At 48.6% G+C, this 17,665-nt stretch overlaps 3 protein-coding genes across 3 annotated transcripts; 2 read left to right on the top strand and 1 right to left on the bottom strand.

The window, feature by feature from the left end:
• Positions 1-4,099: 4,099 nt before the first annotated feature.
• On the top strand, positions 4,100-6,130 carry H6S33_011888 (uncharacterized protein; the record flags this gene model as incomplete). The annotated part of the gene is made up of 1 exon (XM_044843238.1): positions 4,100-6,130. The coding sequence occupies one exon, from the start codon at positions 4,100-4,102 to the stop codon at positions 6,128-6,130; it is 2,031 nt and encodes a 676-aa protein (XP_044695556.1).
• A 77-nt stretch (positions 6,131-6,207) lies between these two features.
• On the top strand, positions 6,208-6,639 carry H6S33_011889 (uncharacterized protein; the record flags this gene model as incomplete). The annotated part of the gene is made up of 1 exon (XM_044843239.1): positions 6,208-6,639. The coding sequence occupies one exon, from the start codon at positions 6,208-6,210 to the stop codon at positions 6,637-6,639; it is 432 nt and encodes a 143-aa protein (XP_044695557.1).
• Positions 6,640-17,061: 10,422 nt separating this feature from the next.
• H6S33_011890 (uncharacterized protein) lies at positions 17,062-17,409 on the bottom strand (the record flags this gene model as incomplete). Its single annotated transcript, XM_044843242.1, has 1 exon — positions 17,062-17,409. One exon carries the CDS (start codon positions 17,407-17,409, stop codon positions 17,062-17,064), a length of 348 nt encoding a protein of 115 aa, XP_044695558.1.
• Between the last annotated feature and the right edge of the window lie 256 nt (positions 17,410-17,665).

A 17,665-nucleotide genomic window follows, 5' to 3' on the forward strand; every position in this document is an offset into this window, starting at 1 on the left:
AACAATATATAGGTATTTATACTTCCTCGTGACAGGTAAGCCTTATTTATTTACTGGTACGCTCCGGAACCAGCTTAACAGCAAACTGCACGTGAATATTGTGCCCCTTCGCTCCAGAAAGTCTTCTGTTGGAGTTACTAAGAATTGTTTAAGATCACTGCTTTTGGAGCGGTATAGGTGCATTATGTAGTAATTCCGAGTCATGAAATCAATACTCACACTATAGGGTACCGATACTCACAATAAAACGAGAGTATCTTACGGCCGTACATGCCTGTAATTTAGCTTAGAAGACAACGAGTGACAGCCTATGACTGGAGTGGCTTGGGTATGTCAAGGAGCATCAGTATCTCTTCGTTCGTGCGCGCGATTGACTGCAATAATAGAAAAAAAATTTAACTACGAGAAGAAGTAGGTGGTGCCAGACGAGGGGAGTGGAAGTTCACATCTAAGATTGCTGTTGAAATCATCCGTTTACTATAGATAAATATTCCAAAGTATGATTCCAAGGTGACAGCCGTTTTATCGAGAGCTGGTAGGTTTTCCGGGCATATATCGAGGTGCAGCTTTAAATATTGGACCTTTTTGGATTTGAATGGGGGCAGTAACGACCGTTAGGTGAGGGAAGGTGATTCCTCCCTGGCTGGCTACTTCTTGCCTCAGCATTTGATTGATTGATTAATCACTTCATTCTTGTCTCACCATGTGCTAATCACCTGATAACCGTTTAAGACAATGTTAGAAGCAAAGACTGGTGTAAATGAAACCGTAATGTAACCAACAGAGCTCCATTTTTGATGAATAAGGGATCGATACAGAGGCAATAATAAAAGAATTAATTATTGCAGTATCAAGAACCCAGAGAAAAATAGGAAGTCAAATGCGATAAACAGTTAATTATTTGGTTTAGTACCTTTATCTCTGGTCCAATATATCAACCCCTTCAATATGATAATTATTTGAATCCAAAGAGAGCATAAGTGTAACGGAGCCATTTCAACTGTCTGGTGTATGAGTACATACAGGGCCCGGTTACATGCTGAGAGTTATTGTTAGAAGCCAGTTGCACAGTGATATGCAAGTACCGGCAGTGTGGTTAGCTACCAGGTGTTAGAGTAACTATATTTTGGGCACTGGGAAAGGGGTCTATTCATGGGAGCAATGACTGACGAGTCTATGCCTCGCCAATGACTAGAAGGCCGGCCAGAGTGAAGCTCTGATTGCCCAGTGATCTTCTGTATCCTCTGAGTATTACAGATACGCCGGTAGTGGCAGGGACTATACCAGGGAAGTCTACAATAAGTGAAAAGCTTTACAGCATTGATTAAGCTTACACCTGAGTGGCAGCTCATTCATGCAGGCTGTAACAGAAATCGCTTCTAAGAGAAGATAGAATAAGATAGAATAGAGATGGCCGTGCAAGATAGACAATCAGGTTGCAGATTATTCAAAAATACTATCGCTAGAAATAAATAATCTTTAAGGGCTCTGCTACCGATAAGAACTTGATATTTTTTTCTGATGAAGACTCGAGAGAACAGGACTGAAGGGCGAGAATGAATCTGAGTACTTATACTCCGAAGGCCTCTATTCTCTGCTCCTAACTCCTTACTAAGTTCCGGTGGAGCCTTTCCTCGGTGCCGGAAATAATACCACTGCTTTTCTCTAAGAATCAGTAGGTGTTTCCCATACCCAAGGCAACCACCCTTAGTCAAAGCCTTTGTAACACCTGCAGTCTTGGTCGCCATACAATCGAGGCCCTGCATGAATGAGCTGTTGCTCAGGTGTAAGCTTAATCATTGCTGTAGAGCTTTCGCTTATTGTAGACTTCCCTAGCATAGTCCCTGCCCTTCGGCGGACTCACAATGCTTAGAGGATACAGAGGATCACCGGGCAATCAGAGCTTCACTCTGGCCGGTCTTCTAGTCACTGGCGAGGCATAGACTCGTCAGTCATTGCTCCCATGAATAGATCCCCTTCCTAGCGTCCGGAATGTAGTTACTCTAACAGATGGTAGCTAATGTAACGAAGCCATTTCAACTGTCCGGTGTATGAGTACACACAGGGCCCGGTTACATGCTGAGAGTTATTGTTAGAAGCCAGTTGCACGGTGATATGCAAGTACCGGCAGTGTGGTTAGCTACCAGCTGTTAGAGTAACTACATTCCGGGCGCTAGGAAGGGGATCTATTCATGGGAGCAATGACTGATGAGTCTATGCCTCGCCAGTGACTAGAAGACCGGCCAGAGTGAAGCTCTGATTGCCCGGTGATCCTTTGTATCCTCTAAGCATTGTGAGCCCGCCGAAGAGCAGGGACTATGCTAGGGAAGTTTACAATAAGTGAAAGTTCTACAGCAATGATTAAGCTACAGCTGAGCGGCAGCTCATTCTTGCAGGCCCCCGGTTGTGTGGCAACCAAGGCTGCAGGTGTTACAAAGGCTTTGACTAAGGGTGGTTGGCTTGGGTAGCGGAAACACCTGCTGACGCTTAGAGAAAAGCGGAGTAGCGGTGGTATTGTTTCCGGCACCGAGGAAAAGGCTTCACCGGAACTTAGTAAGGAGTTAGGAGCAGAGAATAGAGGCCTTTGGAGTATAAGTACTCAGGTTCATTCTCGCTCTTCAGTCCTGTTCTCTCCAGTCTTCATCAGAAAGAAAAACCAAAATTCTTATCGGTAGCAGAGCCCTTAAAGATTATTGAGTCCTAGCGATAGTATCTTTGAATAATCTGCAACCTGATTGTCTATCTTGCACGGCCGTCTCTATTTGTTACGGGCATGCCAAGCCTTTATGGGAGTAAGAGAAAAGGCCAAGTAGATGCCCCAATACCCTCTGTATGCTAATGTCAACTCCGGTTCGCACCCACGAGGTGCGGTGCGATCAATATGCGATCAAATGCGGAGTTGCGGTTGTCCTAGTTAAAAAACAAGTTTTCGACCCCAATAATAACCTCCGGAGCGTCAAACCGCCGGAGGGGAGTGCTTTTGGACCGGTGGATATATGAGGGACAGCTGGAATCCGTTACGGGCATGCCAAGCATTTACGGGAGTGAGAGAAAGGCTAGTAGATACCCCAATACCCTTTGATACTAATGGCAACACCACTATCAACTCCGGTTCGCACCCACGAGGTGTGGTGCGATCAATATGCGACCAAATGCGGAGTTGCGGTTTTCCTAGTTAAAAAACACGTTTTCGACCCCAATAATAACCCCCGGAGCATCAAACCACCGGAGGGGAGTGCTTTTGGACCGGTGGATATATGAGGGACAGCTGGAATCAATCGGATCGAAGATCGGACCACCCGGAGCGAATCGGCGCAAGCTACCAGCCGACCGAGTACCTATCGGCGGTACCTGTTGGCGTGAGAGGACTCTGCTATGTGGGAAAGCGATGTGGGAAGAGGCCTGAGTAGGTAGCCTTGCAGTCCGAGACCTACGAGCAGCCAACACTGACGATTATCCACCAGACGACCGATGGAGAAGAAACATCGACTGGGAAACGTGCATTAGAGTGGATAAATAGGTTGGGGGGTTTTAGTGGATTTAGGAGTTTGGGTTACGGATTTAGGAGTTAAATGTTCTTGGTTGTTTTTCAGGGTTTCGGGCATGCCCCGAGTGTATTCTGTATTATCAGTAGACTGAGTCCTCGAGACATAAGCGAGGGATATAAATACTGTGTCATTCACTGACTAGCCAAAGGATCATCGGCGAAATCAGAGTCTTAACAATATAAATCGTTGATACGCGAGTTACAACTTTATTTGACTATACTTTCTGAAATACTTTACTCTATCGTGACTTCGAACTCTACCTGAACTATTACGTCGAAGACGGTCGAACATCACACGCTAACTCTAGTGAATCTTTGTTGATAACGTAGCTCGCGGAGCCCGTATCGGATCAAGGAGAATCATACTCAACGTTGACTGAAGAGACCTTGGAGACTTCTACCTTTGTAGCTGTTAGCCGAACTCTGAGCTCTGCGTAGTGTACTCTTGTGGTCTGGTACGCATCCCTCACAGTATATTGTTACTCACAAGTTCACTTGGAGTAACGAAGTCACCTCAAAAAAAAAGAACTATCATCATTATCCCCTACTACAATGACTACCAGAAGGGATAATTACTTCATAGATACCTCGGCCGTAACGGAGGAGGCCGGAGGGGAAGATTCTATGGTAATATCGAGGGCTGCTAGCCCAGATCCCTTACTTACGGGAGGACCCTCCACACAAACTAGGCAATCGAGTAAACGCTCTGCTCAAGCCCAGTTTGTGAGGAATATGCAGGAGTTTTTGGATACCCATGAGGCACAAATGAGGTATCTTGGTGCAGCTGGACAGGCCGTTTGGCAGCAGCTACAAAACCTCCAGGAACAGGTCCAAGGGAGTGGGCAAATCCTGGACAAGAAAGCACGGCAAGAAGCCATTGCCCAAAAACAACATCTTGAGTCGCTCTTTGAGCTCGTCACCCATGTCCAGCAAATGCAAGAAACCGCACGAGCCGCCGACCACGAGGTTCTGGATCGCAACCATCGGATTACCCAGAACCAACTGTTGGAAGCGGAGCGACAGCTGAGGATGGTACGAGAAGAGCGGGAGCAGGAGAAAGGGGAACAACGGGCTATGTTTGCGCAATTCAAACAGTCCGATGAGATAAGAAACCAATGGATAGCCGAGATGGAGGAACTACTGCGACAACACCTGTCAGTAGCACCTTCCATGGCTAGTGCTCCCTTAGACCCTAACGCACCCCGAACGGTTCCTGTTGGCAATGGCAAGAAACCCGAAAATGCTGGCCCAGTAGGAGAAAATGCTGGTCCAGTAGGAGGAAATGGAGGCAGGCAACCGGAGGATGCCGGCCCAGTGCATGGCAATAGTGGCAGAGGACCGGTGGGAGCTGCTCCAGTTGGTGGGAATGGTGGGAATCAACCTCCACAAAACCCACCAAGAGGAAATGTTGGGGGAGACCCAGAACCTTCCGACGACGATGACGACGATAACAGTGAATGGTCGCACGGTCGGAAGAATTGGAGAAGGAACCAAGGCGGGAACCGGAATTCGGCGCCGCCTGAAGACGAGGACATGGTAGATTCGCTCGCCAAAATACCCTTCGAGTTCGATAATGCCCGGAAGCATAACCTGCGACATTGGCTCATGGAGTGCGAGATCTACTTTGAGCAGAAGCCAAAGAAGTTCCGAACGGACCGGAACAAAGTACTGTTCGCCGGAACGTATACATGTGGGTTGGCAAAGGAATGGTTTATGGAATATATCGAGACCAAGATGCTAGGTCCGGCAGCCGCGGACTACGCTACTTGGACCCGGTTCCGTCAGGAGATGAGAAAGCGCTTCCTAAGCACTCAGGAAGCTATGGAGAACGCGATGAAGATGCAGCAGTTTAAGTACTCTGCTAACATCGGGGACTACCTGACGAGAATGGAGATCATGAATCAGCATGCTCAGATGAAAGGAGCATCCTATCGCGCCGCCCTGCTCCAAGGGCTACCAAATGAAATCCGAGAACGCCACTCACGCTTCGATCCAACCGATGACGACTCCGAGTACATCCAACAGTTGGAACGAGCCGGCAAGGCCCACGAGGCTTATCAAGAGCAGATGAAGATGTTGGGGAAAGCGGAGTCGAAAGGAAGAGAGTCGAACAATGGTGGGAACTCGCGGCAAAAGGAGAAGGGGTTTAAGATTAAGGGGAGGGCTCAGACAGAGGAGAAAGAAAAAGGGCAAGATAAAAAGAGCACCAGCAAGAACAAGTCGGGGAATAAGCCAATATACCACGACTACGACGAAGCCACTAAAGGAGTTCCACAGCCGGTCCGAGAACAGCGAAAGACCGATGGAGCCTGCGTGCGATGTGGCCGAAAGGGTCATCTTTGGAAGTGGTGTCGTTCAGATGCTAACAGCAGTGCATCTATCTCCTCTTTCTCCCGAAAGCGTACCCGCGATGACGATGGCGACCACGATATGGAACCACCGGAACCCCAACCTCCGAGGAAGCGCATGAGACACCGTGCTAGGAAGCCGGCTGCTACGGCTGCGGCAGAATATACCAGTGGGCAAGCGTTTGTGCGAGAACACGGATCGGAATCTGAGATGGATTTCGACGAGGATTTTTAAAAGGGGACTCTGATGAGTCAGGTCAGGAGTATCCCCAGATTGCTATGTTATCACTGACGGAAAATAACAAAAAAAATATGAAAAGAAAAAGGCAGGAAGGGAGAGCGTCCCAACCGGAGAAAAAACAGAAAATTTTGGAGGAACCTATTCACGGTCCTCGACCTATCGTTAGTCAGTTCCTTTGTTTTGCGGAAAAATGTTTACCTTGTAAGGTGTTGTTGGATACTGGTGCAACTGGTCCTGTTTTGTCTGCTGTTTTTGTTGATAGTTTTGAGGTCCCGAAGGTGAAACGAGACGTCCCGGCCCGGGTATTTGGATTTACGGGAGAAGTTATGAAAGGCACGGGACACGCCTTTACACAACCATTAATTATAATTTCAAGGGGGCATCAAACACAGTTATCATTCGAGATCGCCCCTCTCCCACTTGGCATCGATGCAATATTACCGAACTGGTGGTTGAAAGAACATAAGCCGGTTATAGGAGCAAATGGGGAAGTTTCCTTGTAACGGCAGCTAGTCGGATTGGCTATGTGAGTTGTCTGGGTACAAGGGAGAAGGATTATGTAGTGTGGTTGGGTTTAGTAAAGCGAGTTTCTATTATGTTCTTTCTGTTTCTGTTATGCGAGGGTATGAGTCAGCATTGGGATGGGGTATGGATATATAAGGGGGGCGTTGTCTTGTGATTTCTTGTTTCTCTTTCTTTTTCTTTTCTCTTTATGCAACCTCTGTACTTTACTTGCTCGCTAAGGCTCGCAAAGAACTCCCTAACAGTTAACCTCGCTTCAAGAAAACACTTTTATTTTATTCCCTTCGGTTTACCCTGGTATACCATACCAGGTTGAGCCACTTTGTCCCCGATCGTACGGTCGCGTTTGTTGTTCCTAGCGAAAGAAACACCACAAAAACTGGCTTCTAGCGAAGAATTCTCCAGCCTTGACCTCCCGAAAGGAAGGAAAAGAAACCTTTCCGAAACATCACTCTACGCCGCCAGAAGAACTGGACATTCAATCATGTCGCAGCAAGCTTCGCTCCAGTCCTTTTTTACCCAGTCTTCCCAGCAAGGGACAGCCCCCCCGCAGAACAGGAACACCCCGGTCCCCGACCCAACCCCATCCGGAGCTCAGGAACAAGAATTCTCCTCGACCTTTGCAACAGAATCCGACTACAACGACCCATACCAACCGAGAATTGACTACCTCTACCCGAGCGTTGTCCCCCAGGACACTCACACTCAGACGGACCTGAACTATATCACCTGGGCCATTAGACATGCCACCAGCCGAATCTGCCCACCCTCCGACAGGATTGAAATCCTCGAAGAGCAAACGACTACACTCCGGAGAACAGTGGATACACTGAAGCACCAAATCGAGGCACAGACAAATATGATCACCAATATGCACTCGGCGATCCATCTTCTCCTCAACAAACAACCACAACCACAGCCGCAGCAACTGCAGCAACCACAACAACAGCAACAACAGCAACAACAGCGAAAACCACAACAACCGCAGGGACAGAGAAAGCCCCCCCCAGCGGTCCCCCAAACAGTTCCCCAAGCAGCGCCTCAGGCAGCTCCTCAGGCCCCTCCACCCGCACCCCTCCAACAAGCCCCACCCCGTGGATGGAAAGCAGGCACCTGGGCCGCCGTGGCCTCGGCACCCGGTCCTGCCAAAGGAAATTTTCAGGTTGTTGAGAGAAGAAAGAAGTCCGCAAAGCCAAAAGCGGACCCTCTCTTCAAGCCAGAATATACCAAAATCAACAGAGAAATCATTGTTGAAACCACTGCTCCATCAGACGTCAATCCCTCCGAGATCAGGACCGTAGTCAATGCAAGAATTCAGGACGAATCCTGCCACTTTATTTCAGCAAGGAGAACACCCAAGGATAACTTTATCCTGGAAACAAAGTTTGTCACCCCAGCAACAAAGGCAATGGAATACGCCAAAGAAATTGAGGAGGCTCTCCTCACCCTACAAGTACCAGTCGCCATTATCCGGGCAAACTCCAAATGGTCAAAGTTCCTTATTCACGGAATCCCCACAACGGTCGGAGAAGGCGTCGAGGCAGGACAACTGGTAGCATCCGAAATTAGAAGCAACTATGGAGAGAACTTCCAACTTGCCCAGGTTCCCCGCTGGATCTCCAGAGCAGAGACTCGAATGGAGAAAACCCACTCATCAATGGTCATCGCGCTCCCAGGACAAGTTACAATGGAAACACTAGGAGTTAAGTTCCTATCCCTCTTTAACCGAAGCTGCCACATCGAGGCCTTCCTCCCAACCTTCCCAGACACCCAGTGCGCGAAGTGCCTCGAATACGGTCACCGCCAGGAGAAATGCAAAAACAATGGGAGATGCGGTCATTGTACCGGAGATCACCTCACCAGCTTCCACCCATGCAATCAATGCCAGGGAGGATATAGATGCACCCACACCCCAATCAGATGTCTGAACTGTAAAGGAATCCATAAGGCCTCGGATCCAGCTTGCCCCGAAAGAGTCAAACGCCGTTTCCTCAACAAAGGAAAGGAAAACGCTCCACCCGCCCAAGACCCACCGGCCGCACCCGTCCAAGAGTTGCTTCCGATAGTTCAAGTACCAGCCACCGCCCCAGTCGGAGCCACACCCGTTCCCGAAGACGACCAACACATGACGAATAATGCCTAGGCTTCGAACAACCGCGCTCGCACACCAACTTAACTGTGCACGGAGCGAACTAATCACCAAAGCGGCGGTGGAAGAAGCAGAAACAGACTCGAGCATTTATTTCCTACTATTACAAGAACCATGGACCTCAACAGAGGGACATCCATCAGAATCAAATCTCTTTTACCTTTTTACAGCCAGCAATATCAATACGAAATGCGCAACATATGTCCGCAAACATGCCAACCTTAAACCAAAACACCACTATACACATGACAACTTCATAGTATCGATTACGGTAGAAATCCAAACCAAGAAAACCCAAATCCTAAACATATACTCCCCAGGCCGAAGTGGCCCCTTCGCTCAAATAGCAAGTACAATCCAAACCCTTGATAACTGTTTAGTAATGGGAGACTTCAACTGCCACCATCAAATGTGGTACAGAGTAAATTCACATGAATACAGAAACAACATTCGAGCAGACCGCGTCAACGGCGCACGGTTAAAACGATGGATAACCCGACAGAAACTGACCCTCCTGAACGAACCAGGCGTCTTTACGCACTTCCCCAGAGACAGAGGGAAAAGGCCCACAACCATCGATCTTGCACTTGTGAAAGGCCCAACACTTGACCACAACCTACGATGGAGCACTGAACCCTACGGAGCGGGCTCAGACCATGGGAGAACCTCCGTCCATTTACACCTGGAAAAACCACCTTTTGTACCAAGACGAATGTGGCGACAAACAGACTGGAAGCTATTGGAGAACCACATGTCAAACATCTCCATCCCTGCAGAGGCATGGGAAACCAAGGAAAATACGGAACAAACTGTCGATTTCTTCCTAGAAATGGTCAGGTCAACAGTCAGCATAGTAACACCACTCTCGAAGGAGGGGGTAAGAGCCAACTCCTGGTGGTCAGATGAGATGAAACAGATGAAGGCAAGGGTAAACGCAGCAGAAAGGAAGGCGAGGAATACAAGGAAACCCAATCGCGTGGAGGAACACCGGAAGGCTTGCAGAGAATGGACAGTCATGATCCGGAAAGCAAAAGCGGACCAGCGGGAAAAAACGATGAACGAGGCGAAAGGTAGTGAAGTCTGGAGAATCCTAAGCGCAGGAAGGAGACGAGACACAATCATACCAACCATACAAGGTGAAGAAACGTTTGCGGGGAAGTGTCAAGCTCTAAGAGCCCAACTTTTCCCCTCGAAACGGACATCCCCCGACCATCCCCCTTTGAACATTAGACCCCCCTCTTTTGACCTTAGCAACACCTTCGACATAGTCACCCCCGAAGAACTTAATAAAGCAATCGACTCCTGTCCAGCGCACTCGGCGACCGGCCCGGATGGCATCCCTTACACCTTTATTAAAGCAATAGTCAAAGCAAACACAACTCTAATCCAAGACATGTTCTCCGCTATGCTCCGGCACGGTGTACACCCAGCGGAATGGAAAATAGCTAAGTGTATCCCGATCCCGAAACCCGGTAAAGCAAACTACCATGAAGCGAAAGCCTATCGGCCCATTTCCCTTCTACAATGTTTCAGCAAAATCCTGGAGAAGATAGTGGCCCAAAGACTCTGCACCGCTGGAGAAATTCTAGGCACACTCTCAGCGAATCAATTTGGAGGAAGACCAACCATCTCGGCAATCGACGCCCTCCTGAGAACCTTGTGTAATGGGGGTCCTTTCTAAGAGAAATAGATTTGTATAGAATAGAGACGGCCGTGCAAGATAGACAATCAGGTTGCAGATTATTCAAAGATTCTATCGCTAGAACTCAATAATCTTTAAGGGCTCTGCTACCGATAAGAACTTGGTTTTTCTTTCTGATGAAGACTGGAGAAAACAGGACTGAAGGGCGGGAATGAACCTGAGTACTTATACTCCGAAGGCTTCTATTCTCTGCTCCTAACTCCTTACTAAGTTCCGGTGGGCCTTCCCTCAGTACCGGAAACAATACCACCACTACCCCGCTTTCCTCTAAGCGTCAGCAGGTGTTTCCGATACCCAAGGCAACCACCTTTAGTCAAAGCCTTTGTAACACCTGCAGCCTTGGTTGCCACACAACCGAGGACCTGCATGAATGAGCTGCCGCTCAGGTGTAAGCTTAATCATTGCTGTAGAGCTTTCGCTTATTGTAGACTTCCCTAGCATAGTCCCTGCCCTTCGGCGGACTTACAATGCTCAGAGGATCTAGAGGATCACCGGGCAATCAGAGCTTCACTCTGGCCGGTCTTCTAGTCACTGGCGAGGCATAGACTCGTCAGTCATTGCTCCCATGAATAGGTCCTCTTCCTAGCGCCCGGAATGTAGTTACTCTGACAGCTGGTAGCTAACCACACTGCCGGTACTTGCATATCACCGTGCAACTGGCTTCTAACAATAACTCTCAGCATGTAACCGGGCCCTGTGTGTACTCATACACCAGACAGTTGAAATGGCTCCGTTACACCACTCCCCTCTTCCAGGATCTTGGTCTCCGAGATCTATAACCATTCTATTACCATATAATCTATATGACAAGAAACTCCGTGATATGCAAGGAACGAAAACCTAAGAAAAAATCTACACCCCAACAATCCGCTTGTCCTTGGGTTTCTTAGGATACCTCATATGGAAATCCCGAAGGGCTTCTTCAGCACTCTTCTTGAGATGCTCCCAAGGTTCCCATGTAGCATCCTCGTTTTCATAACCTTCTCACAGCACTAGGTATTCCACTCGTCTCCTTTTCTTATTTACCCGGCTATCAGCTACTTCTCGGACAACCCAGTTCTGTTCTCCTTCAATCTCTTCTGGCTCCGGTACAGGAACTCTTCTCTCGGGATCTACCGGTGCTCGGTAATGTTCCAGAAGAGAGACATGAAAGACCGGGTGGATTCCCATTTGGGGGGGAAGAGAGAGCTTGTAGGCACGGGTACCAATAGCTTCTAAGACCTTAAAGGGTCCCATCTTCTTCTGATCCAATTTTCCCAAAGGCCGCTTTGTTTGCACATTGCGCCGGTCCAACATAACTTCATCTCCGGGCTTGATTTCAGGCGGTGCCAGGGCATGAGCATCATACCACCGGGCCATCCTTAATCTAGCTTTACCCAAGCTGGCGTTCATAGCCTGCCAGATAGATTCCCATTGAGATATCATGACCTCACTCGCTGGATTGTTCCATTCTACTCCTTCCTTTGGGGCCGGCCAGTTGGTCCTGGGTTCATATCCATAGTTGGCATAAAAAGCCGATACTTTGGTAGACTCAGAGACCGCCGAGTTGTATGCATACTCTGCCAAAGGCAAGAGTTCTGCCCAGTCATCCTGTTGATATGAACAATAACTCCGCAAGTAATGTTCCAGGGTCTGATTAACTCTTTCTGTTTGGCCGTCCGTTTGAGGGTGGAAAGATGTGGACATCTTCAGCTTCACATTGAGGAGGCTCATGAGAGATTGCCAAAAGTGAGAAATGAACCTGCTATCTCTGTCCGAGACTATGTCATCAGGTAAACCATGGAGTCTCCAAACTTCCTTCAAGAACAATTTAGCCAAATCTTCCGTTTTATTGAGGGTAGGAAGAGGGATGTAGTGTGCCATCTTCGAAAAGCGGTCCACTATTACCCAGATCTTTGTAAACCCACTAGATTCCGGTAACCCCACAATGAAGTCCATAGAGATGGAAGTCCATGGCCGATAGGGTATCTCCAATGGTTGGAGCATACCAAACTTCTTATGTCTTGAGGTCTTATTCCTCTGGCAGCTGTCACAGCTCCGGACATATTCCTCAACATCCTTATCCATGTTGGGCCAAAAGAAGTTGTTTTTCACCCGCTCAAGTGTCTTAAATTGGCCAAAGTGACCAGCCACCTTAGAGTCATGGGTATCGGACAGTATTTCCATCTGAAGCTTCTTGTCCTTGGGTATATACCATCTATTCTTATAGAAGATGAGGCCGTTCTTGACCGACAAGTTCTGGTCCAAATTTGGTTTCCTTTCAACCAGGGAGCGGTGCAATTCCTGCCAGAAACTATCCTCTTTAGCAGCCGTGTATAGGCGCTCTAAGAATGTATTCTGCAATTGATTCACCCTGACAGCCGCTAGCTTTGCAGGATCCAAAACCAATTGACCTGGCCTAAAAAAGATCTGTGGCTCCGGCTGCAGAGTTTCACCTCCCTCTCCAAGGCGGTGATCCCAGCGCCTAGATAGCACATCAGTCTTGCCATTCTTTTCTCCCGGTCTGTAGACAACTTTGAAATTGTAGCCTGCGAGGTCCTCAGACCATCTAGCTTGCCGCCTAGTGAGGACCTTGGTAGAATTAAAATACTCCAAGTTCTTGTGGTCTGTAAAAACCGTGATCTCTTGCTCACAAGATTTGAGCATGTGTTCCCATTCCCGGAAAGAGGCTACAATAGCTCCCATTTCCTTGTCATGAATGTCATAGTTGATCTCAGCAGGGGAGAACTTCTTAGAATAGAATGCCACCGGATGTAGCTTCCCATCATCCCCGTACTGAGAGAGCACCGCCCCCTTGGCAAAATCACTGGCATCTGTCTCGACCACCGTTCTCCTACTAGGGTCAAAATGAAGGAGGATTGGAGCGCTTGTGAACAGCCTCTTGAGTTCTTCAAAGGCCTGTTCATGTGCTGCCGTCCAATACCATTTCTTGTCTTTTTGCAGGAGGTCAGTTAATGGTTTGCAAACCTTACTGAAGCCTTCAATGAAGCGGCGATAGAAGTTTGCTAATCCGAGGAATGCCTGTACTGCCTTGATATTCTCAGGGACCGGCCATTCCTTAACTGCCTCTACCTTGTCTTCTGACATAGATACTCCTTCTTCCGAGATGTGGTAGCCTAGGTACTCTACTTCTCGGACATGGAAGGATGTCTTGCTGATCGAGGCACAGAGCTTAGCTTCCCTAAGCTTCTGTAGTACCTTCTTGACCAGTAGCTCATGCTCTTTCTCAGTTTCCGAGTAGATGAGGATGTCATCAATATAGACAACCACTCCTTCATCCAGTAGTTCCTTTAGCACATCATTGATCATTGCCTGGAAAGCGGAGGGAGCATTGCATAGACCAAACGGCATCACATTATACTGATACAGTCCATAGCGGGTTCTGAAAGCGGTTTTCCACTCATCACCTTCTGCTATCCTGATCAAATTGAAGCCGTTCTTCAGGTCTATCTTTGTGAAGATCTTGGCCTTGAACAACCTGTCTCTGAGCTCACTCATGATAGGCAGCGGGTACTTGTCCTTGACAGTGACCTTGTTCAAACCTCTGTAATCCACACAAATCCGCAATGTACCATCCTTCTTAGGAATGAACAATATGGGTGCCGCAGCAGGGCTATTAGATCTAGAGATCTTTCCTGAAGACAATTCTTTGTCCAGGTACTCTCGGAGGGCCTTCAATTCTGGAGCGGAACATGGGTACAGCGGGCCAAATGGGGGAGCGGTGCCAGGCAAGAGTTTGATCTTCAGATCATTATGAGAATGCGGTGGCATTTCCTCAATCTTCTCTTGACTGAACACATCAGCCCAATCCCTGTATAGGTGGTGTATTTTCTCAGCAATATCACCTCCGTCCTCATCATGCCATACTGAACCAACCAATTGATAGACTGTCTCTTCTTCTTCCAACATTTGGTACGGAGAGATCAGTTCAATCTTGGTGGCCGCTGGGAGACAATTCTGCTTGCAGTAGTCACTCCTCCAGCTCATGGTGTTGAGTTCCCAGTTGATGTCCGGGTTATGCTTCCTAGCCCAACTAATTGGCAGGTATCCGGTCATTCCTTCTTCCAGTGTAGCCACCTCCCATCGGAGTGTCTCCTTATGATCTCCCATAACCATACGGACCGGGTGAGTGTAATACTCGCCTCCTCCCATCATGACATCTCCTTGAGCATCAAACATTGTCAGAGGTTGATCCCGCCGCACTAAGGGAATTCCATGTTTTCTGACAAAACTCTGGTTGAGGATAGCTCCTGTACAACCGGTGTCAAACAGGAAAGACCCTTGGGCGCCTTCATCCTTTCCTTTGACCGTCCATGACAGTCCTGCCTTCAGTATAGGTCTTTTTCCATGTACTGGTAAAGAAGGAAGCCTCTGTTCCAACTTTCTTTGCTTAACAGCGGATTCTGGACTTGTTTCTCTTTGTCTTTTCAACATAGCTAAATAGCTTCGGGCACTACTAAGATCAAAAGATCCTTTGGTTCTATTCCCAAGCGGTAATATAGCGGATATGATGTGTGGTAATTTTTGGTAGCGGTTTGGAAGTGTCTTGTGGCAAATGTAACTTTGGTAGAGCACTGACAGACCAGCTGTTTCGGGTCTTAAACCCATCCTCAGAGTGCTTGGAGCAATCAAATAGGCGGAAACACAATCATAATTTATTCAAGAGAAACATAGAAACCCCAAAACCCATATAAAGGAAAACTAGTAAACATAGACTCGAACAGACATTTTTCTACCAGAGGATTTCATTGTCCGAGTCTTGCTCAGGCTGCAAAATAAAATCTTCTGTAGCCTCCGGGAGTACAACAAGTGGATCTTCTGCTATTACAGCAGCCACTTTAGCCTTCTTCTGAGAGTTGGACTTGCCATTCCCTCTTTTCCGCTTTTGTACCCTCACTGCTGCCACTCGGACAACAGTAGGTTCCTTAGACCAACAATCGGTCCATTTGTTTCTGGACTTGCCGCACTATTGCACAAGTCAGTCTATGCACTCTACCAATAGGGAGTACCGGAAGGTCATACCTTCAAGCATACTTCTGCTTTCCTTCTTTCTTCTAGAATATCCCCCGGGATACCCTTCAGTTCCACCGCTTTGTCTTTAGGTCCAGGAGTCTTCTGAGGTCCGGAGGAGCTCGCAGCTTCTCTTTTCCTCTTAGGCTGCTGGTCCTTCTGAGCGGGAGGATCCTTCTTGGTCCGAGGGGGCGCTTTCTCAGCTGCCATCCCTTGGTACCTCTCATGTGTGTGCCCTAGCTCTCTTAGAGCAGCTATCCGCTCCATCAGGGACTTTGGCTTGGGGTTGAAAAGAGCCCAACTCATGCCTAGGTCCGCAAGGAGAGAATTATTGATCTTATCATCCACCAACTGGCCCTCATAGCCAGTCTTCCACATCAGCTGAATAATAGTATTCAGGAAGAGATCAATTCCTCCTCGGGCTGTGTGGGTAAGGGTATTCCATTGGGCTACAGCATCATCTCGAGAGATGGCTTCACCGAAGGCTGCTCTAAAAGCATCCACAAAGGAATCCCAGCGCTTCCATCTCAGATCCAAAGTCACCGGTATGCCGGCAAGACGGTTGGCGGAGGCTTGATCAATTGAATTGTGGTATGCCTCATACCATCGGATCGCTGCCTCTCCTTCCATCAAGTTGCCTGCATATCGGATCTTAACCTCCTCAGAGGTAAATGACAGACTCTCAATGGAGAACACATTCTCACATTGCCGGATGAAGGTCTCCACTTGCTCTGCCTTGCCCTGGAACTTGGAGGGTGGTGGTGCCTTTGGCTCTCGGGCCCTGGTGGAAGCGGAAGGGGGAGAGGCGGCCGGAAGTCGGTACTGCTGTGACATCATAGCAAACAAATCCTTTTGTTGCTTCTCCAACTTTTTCTTAAGATATCTCCGCCAACCCTTTCTATCACCACCTTCTGGTTCCGAGTCTGAGCTGTCAGAACCGTCTGGATCTCCAGGAGCAGGAGCACGGGCCACAGGAGGTGGAGGGTTCTGGTTCCCACCGCTTCCTCCCTGTGCATTGGCTGGAGGGGGAGCGGCGGCCGCAGCAGGAGGAGCCACAGGTGCCACTGGTGCCGGATTGCTGGCCAAAGGTGAGGTTGCTGCTGGTTGAGCGGCCCCAGACATGGTGAACCTTCCGGGGTTCCTGGCTAGCGGGCTGGGAGGTCCTCGGCCTGCACCTGGATAGAGTTCTCCCTCATAGTCAAAGGATCGGTCTGCTAATCCAAGGAATGGGTTTATTCCTGCAAAGCGGCTAGGAGGTAAGGGAGATGCTCCCACCGCTGGCTGGACAATAGGGACAACTCTCCTAGTGGATCTGACCGGAAATGCTGCGAAGGGACTGGTTTTCCGCTGCATTGTCCTGGTGGCTGCCCTGGACGAGGACCTGGAGCCTGGATTTGGTGCCGGAGTTGCTGGTCTCCCTACCACTAGCCTTCCTTCATCAAGGGCTTTCTGTATTTCGGCAACAAAGTCTGGTGTAGTTGCCGGGTTTGTCCACTCAATCTCCATGGCATCGGCTCCCAGTTCATCTCTCTCCGCATACTTTCAGAGTTCTTCCTGTACAGAGTTGACTTCATGCCTCATGTACTCAAGAGCCTCTACCATCAGAGCATTCTGTGCTGCCTGGCGCTCTTGTACAAGGAGTAGTGCCTGACTGCCCCGGGTCAACTGATTCTGCAGGCTGTGCTGGAGGTAGGTCTGGAGCTCTGTGAAGAACTGTTGGACGGAAATCTCGTCGGTATCCTGCCAGGCAGGCTCACAGCCGGGAATGTAGGTCTGTAGAGCGGTCCTGGGTTTCTTAACAAGCTGTGTCTGCCCGGTGGCATCAAGCTGGAGGGGCACCGGCTGCCATTCAATCTGAAGGGGTGCATCGGGAGCTGAGAGGGCAGACATTTTGGTATAGAGGAAGAATAATCTGAAGGTGACTTGAGCCTTAAAGATTATCTGTAACGGGGGTCCTTTCTAAGAGAAATAGATTTGTATAGAATAGAGACGGCCGTGCAAGATAGACAATCAGGTTGCAGATTATTCAAAGATTCTATCGCTAGAACTCAATAATCTTTAAGGGCTCTGCTACCGATAAGAACTTGGTTTTTCTTTCTGATGAAGACTGGAGAAAACAGGACTGAAGGGCGGGAATGAACCTGAG

This window comes from Morchella sextelata (genome assembly GCF_020137385.1).
Source record: "Morchella sextelata strain SCLS chromosome Unknown scls_7, whole genome shotgun sequence".
NCBI classification, from domain to species: Eukaryota; Fungi; Ascomycota; class Pezizomycetes; order Pezizales; family Morchellaceae; genus Morchella; species Morchella sextelata.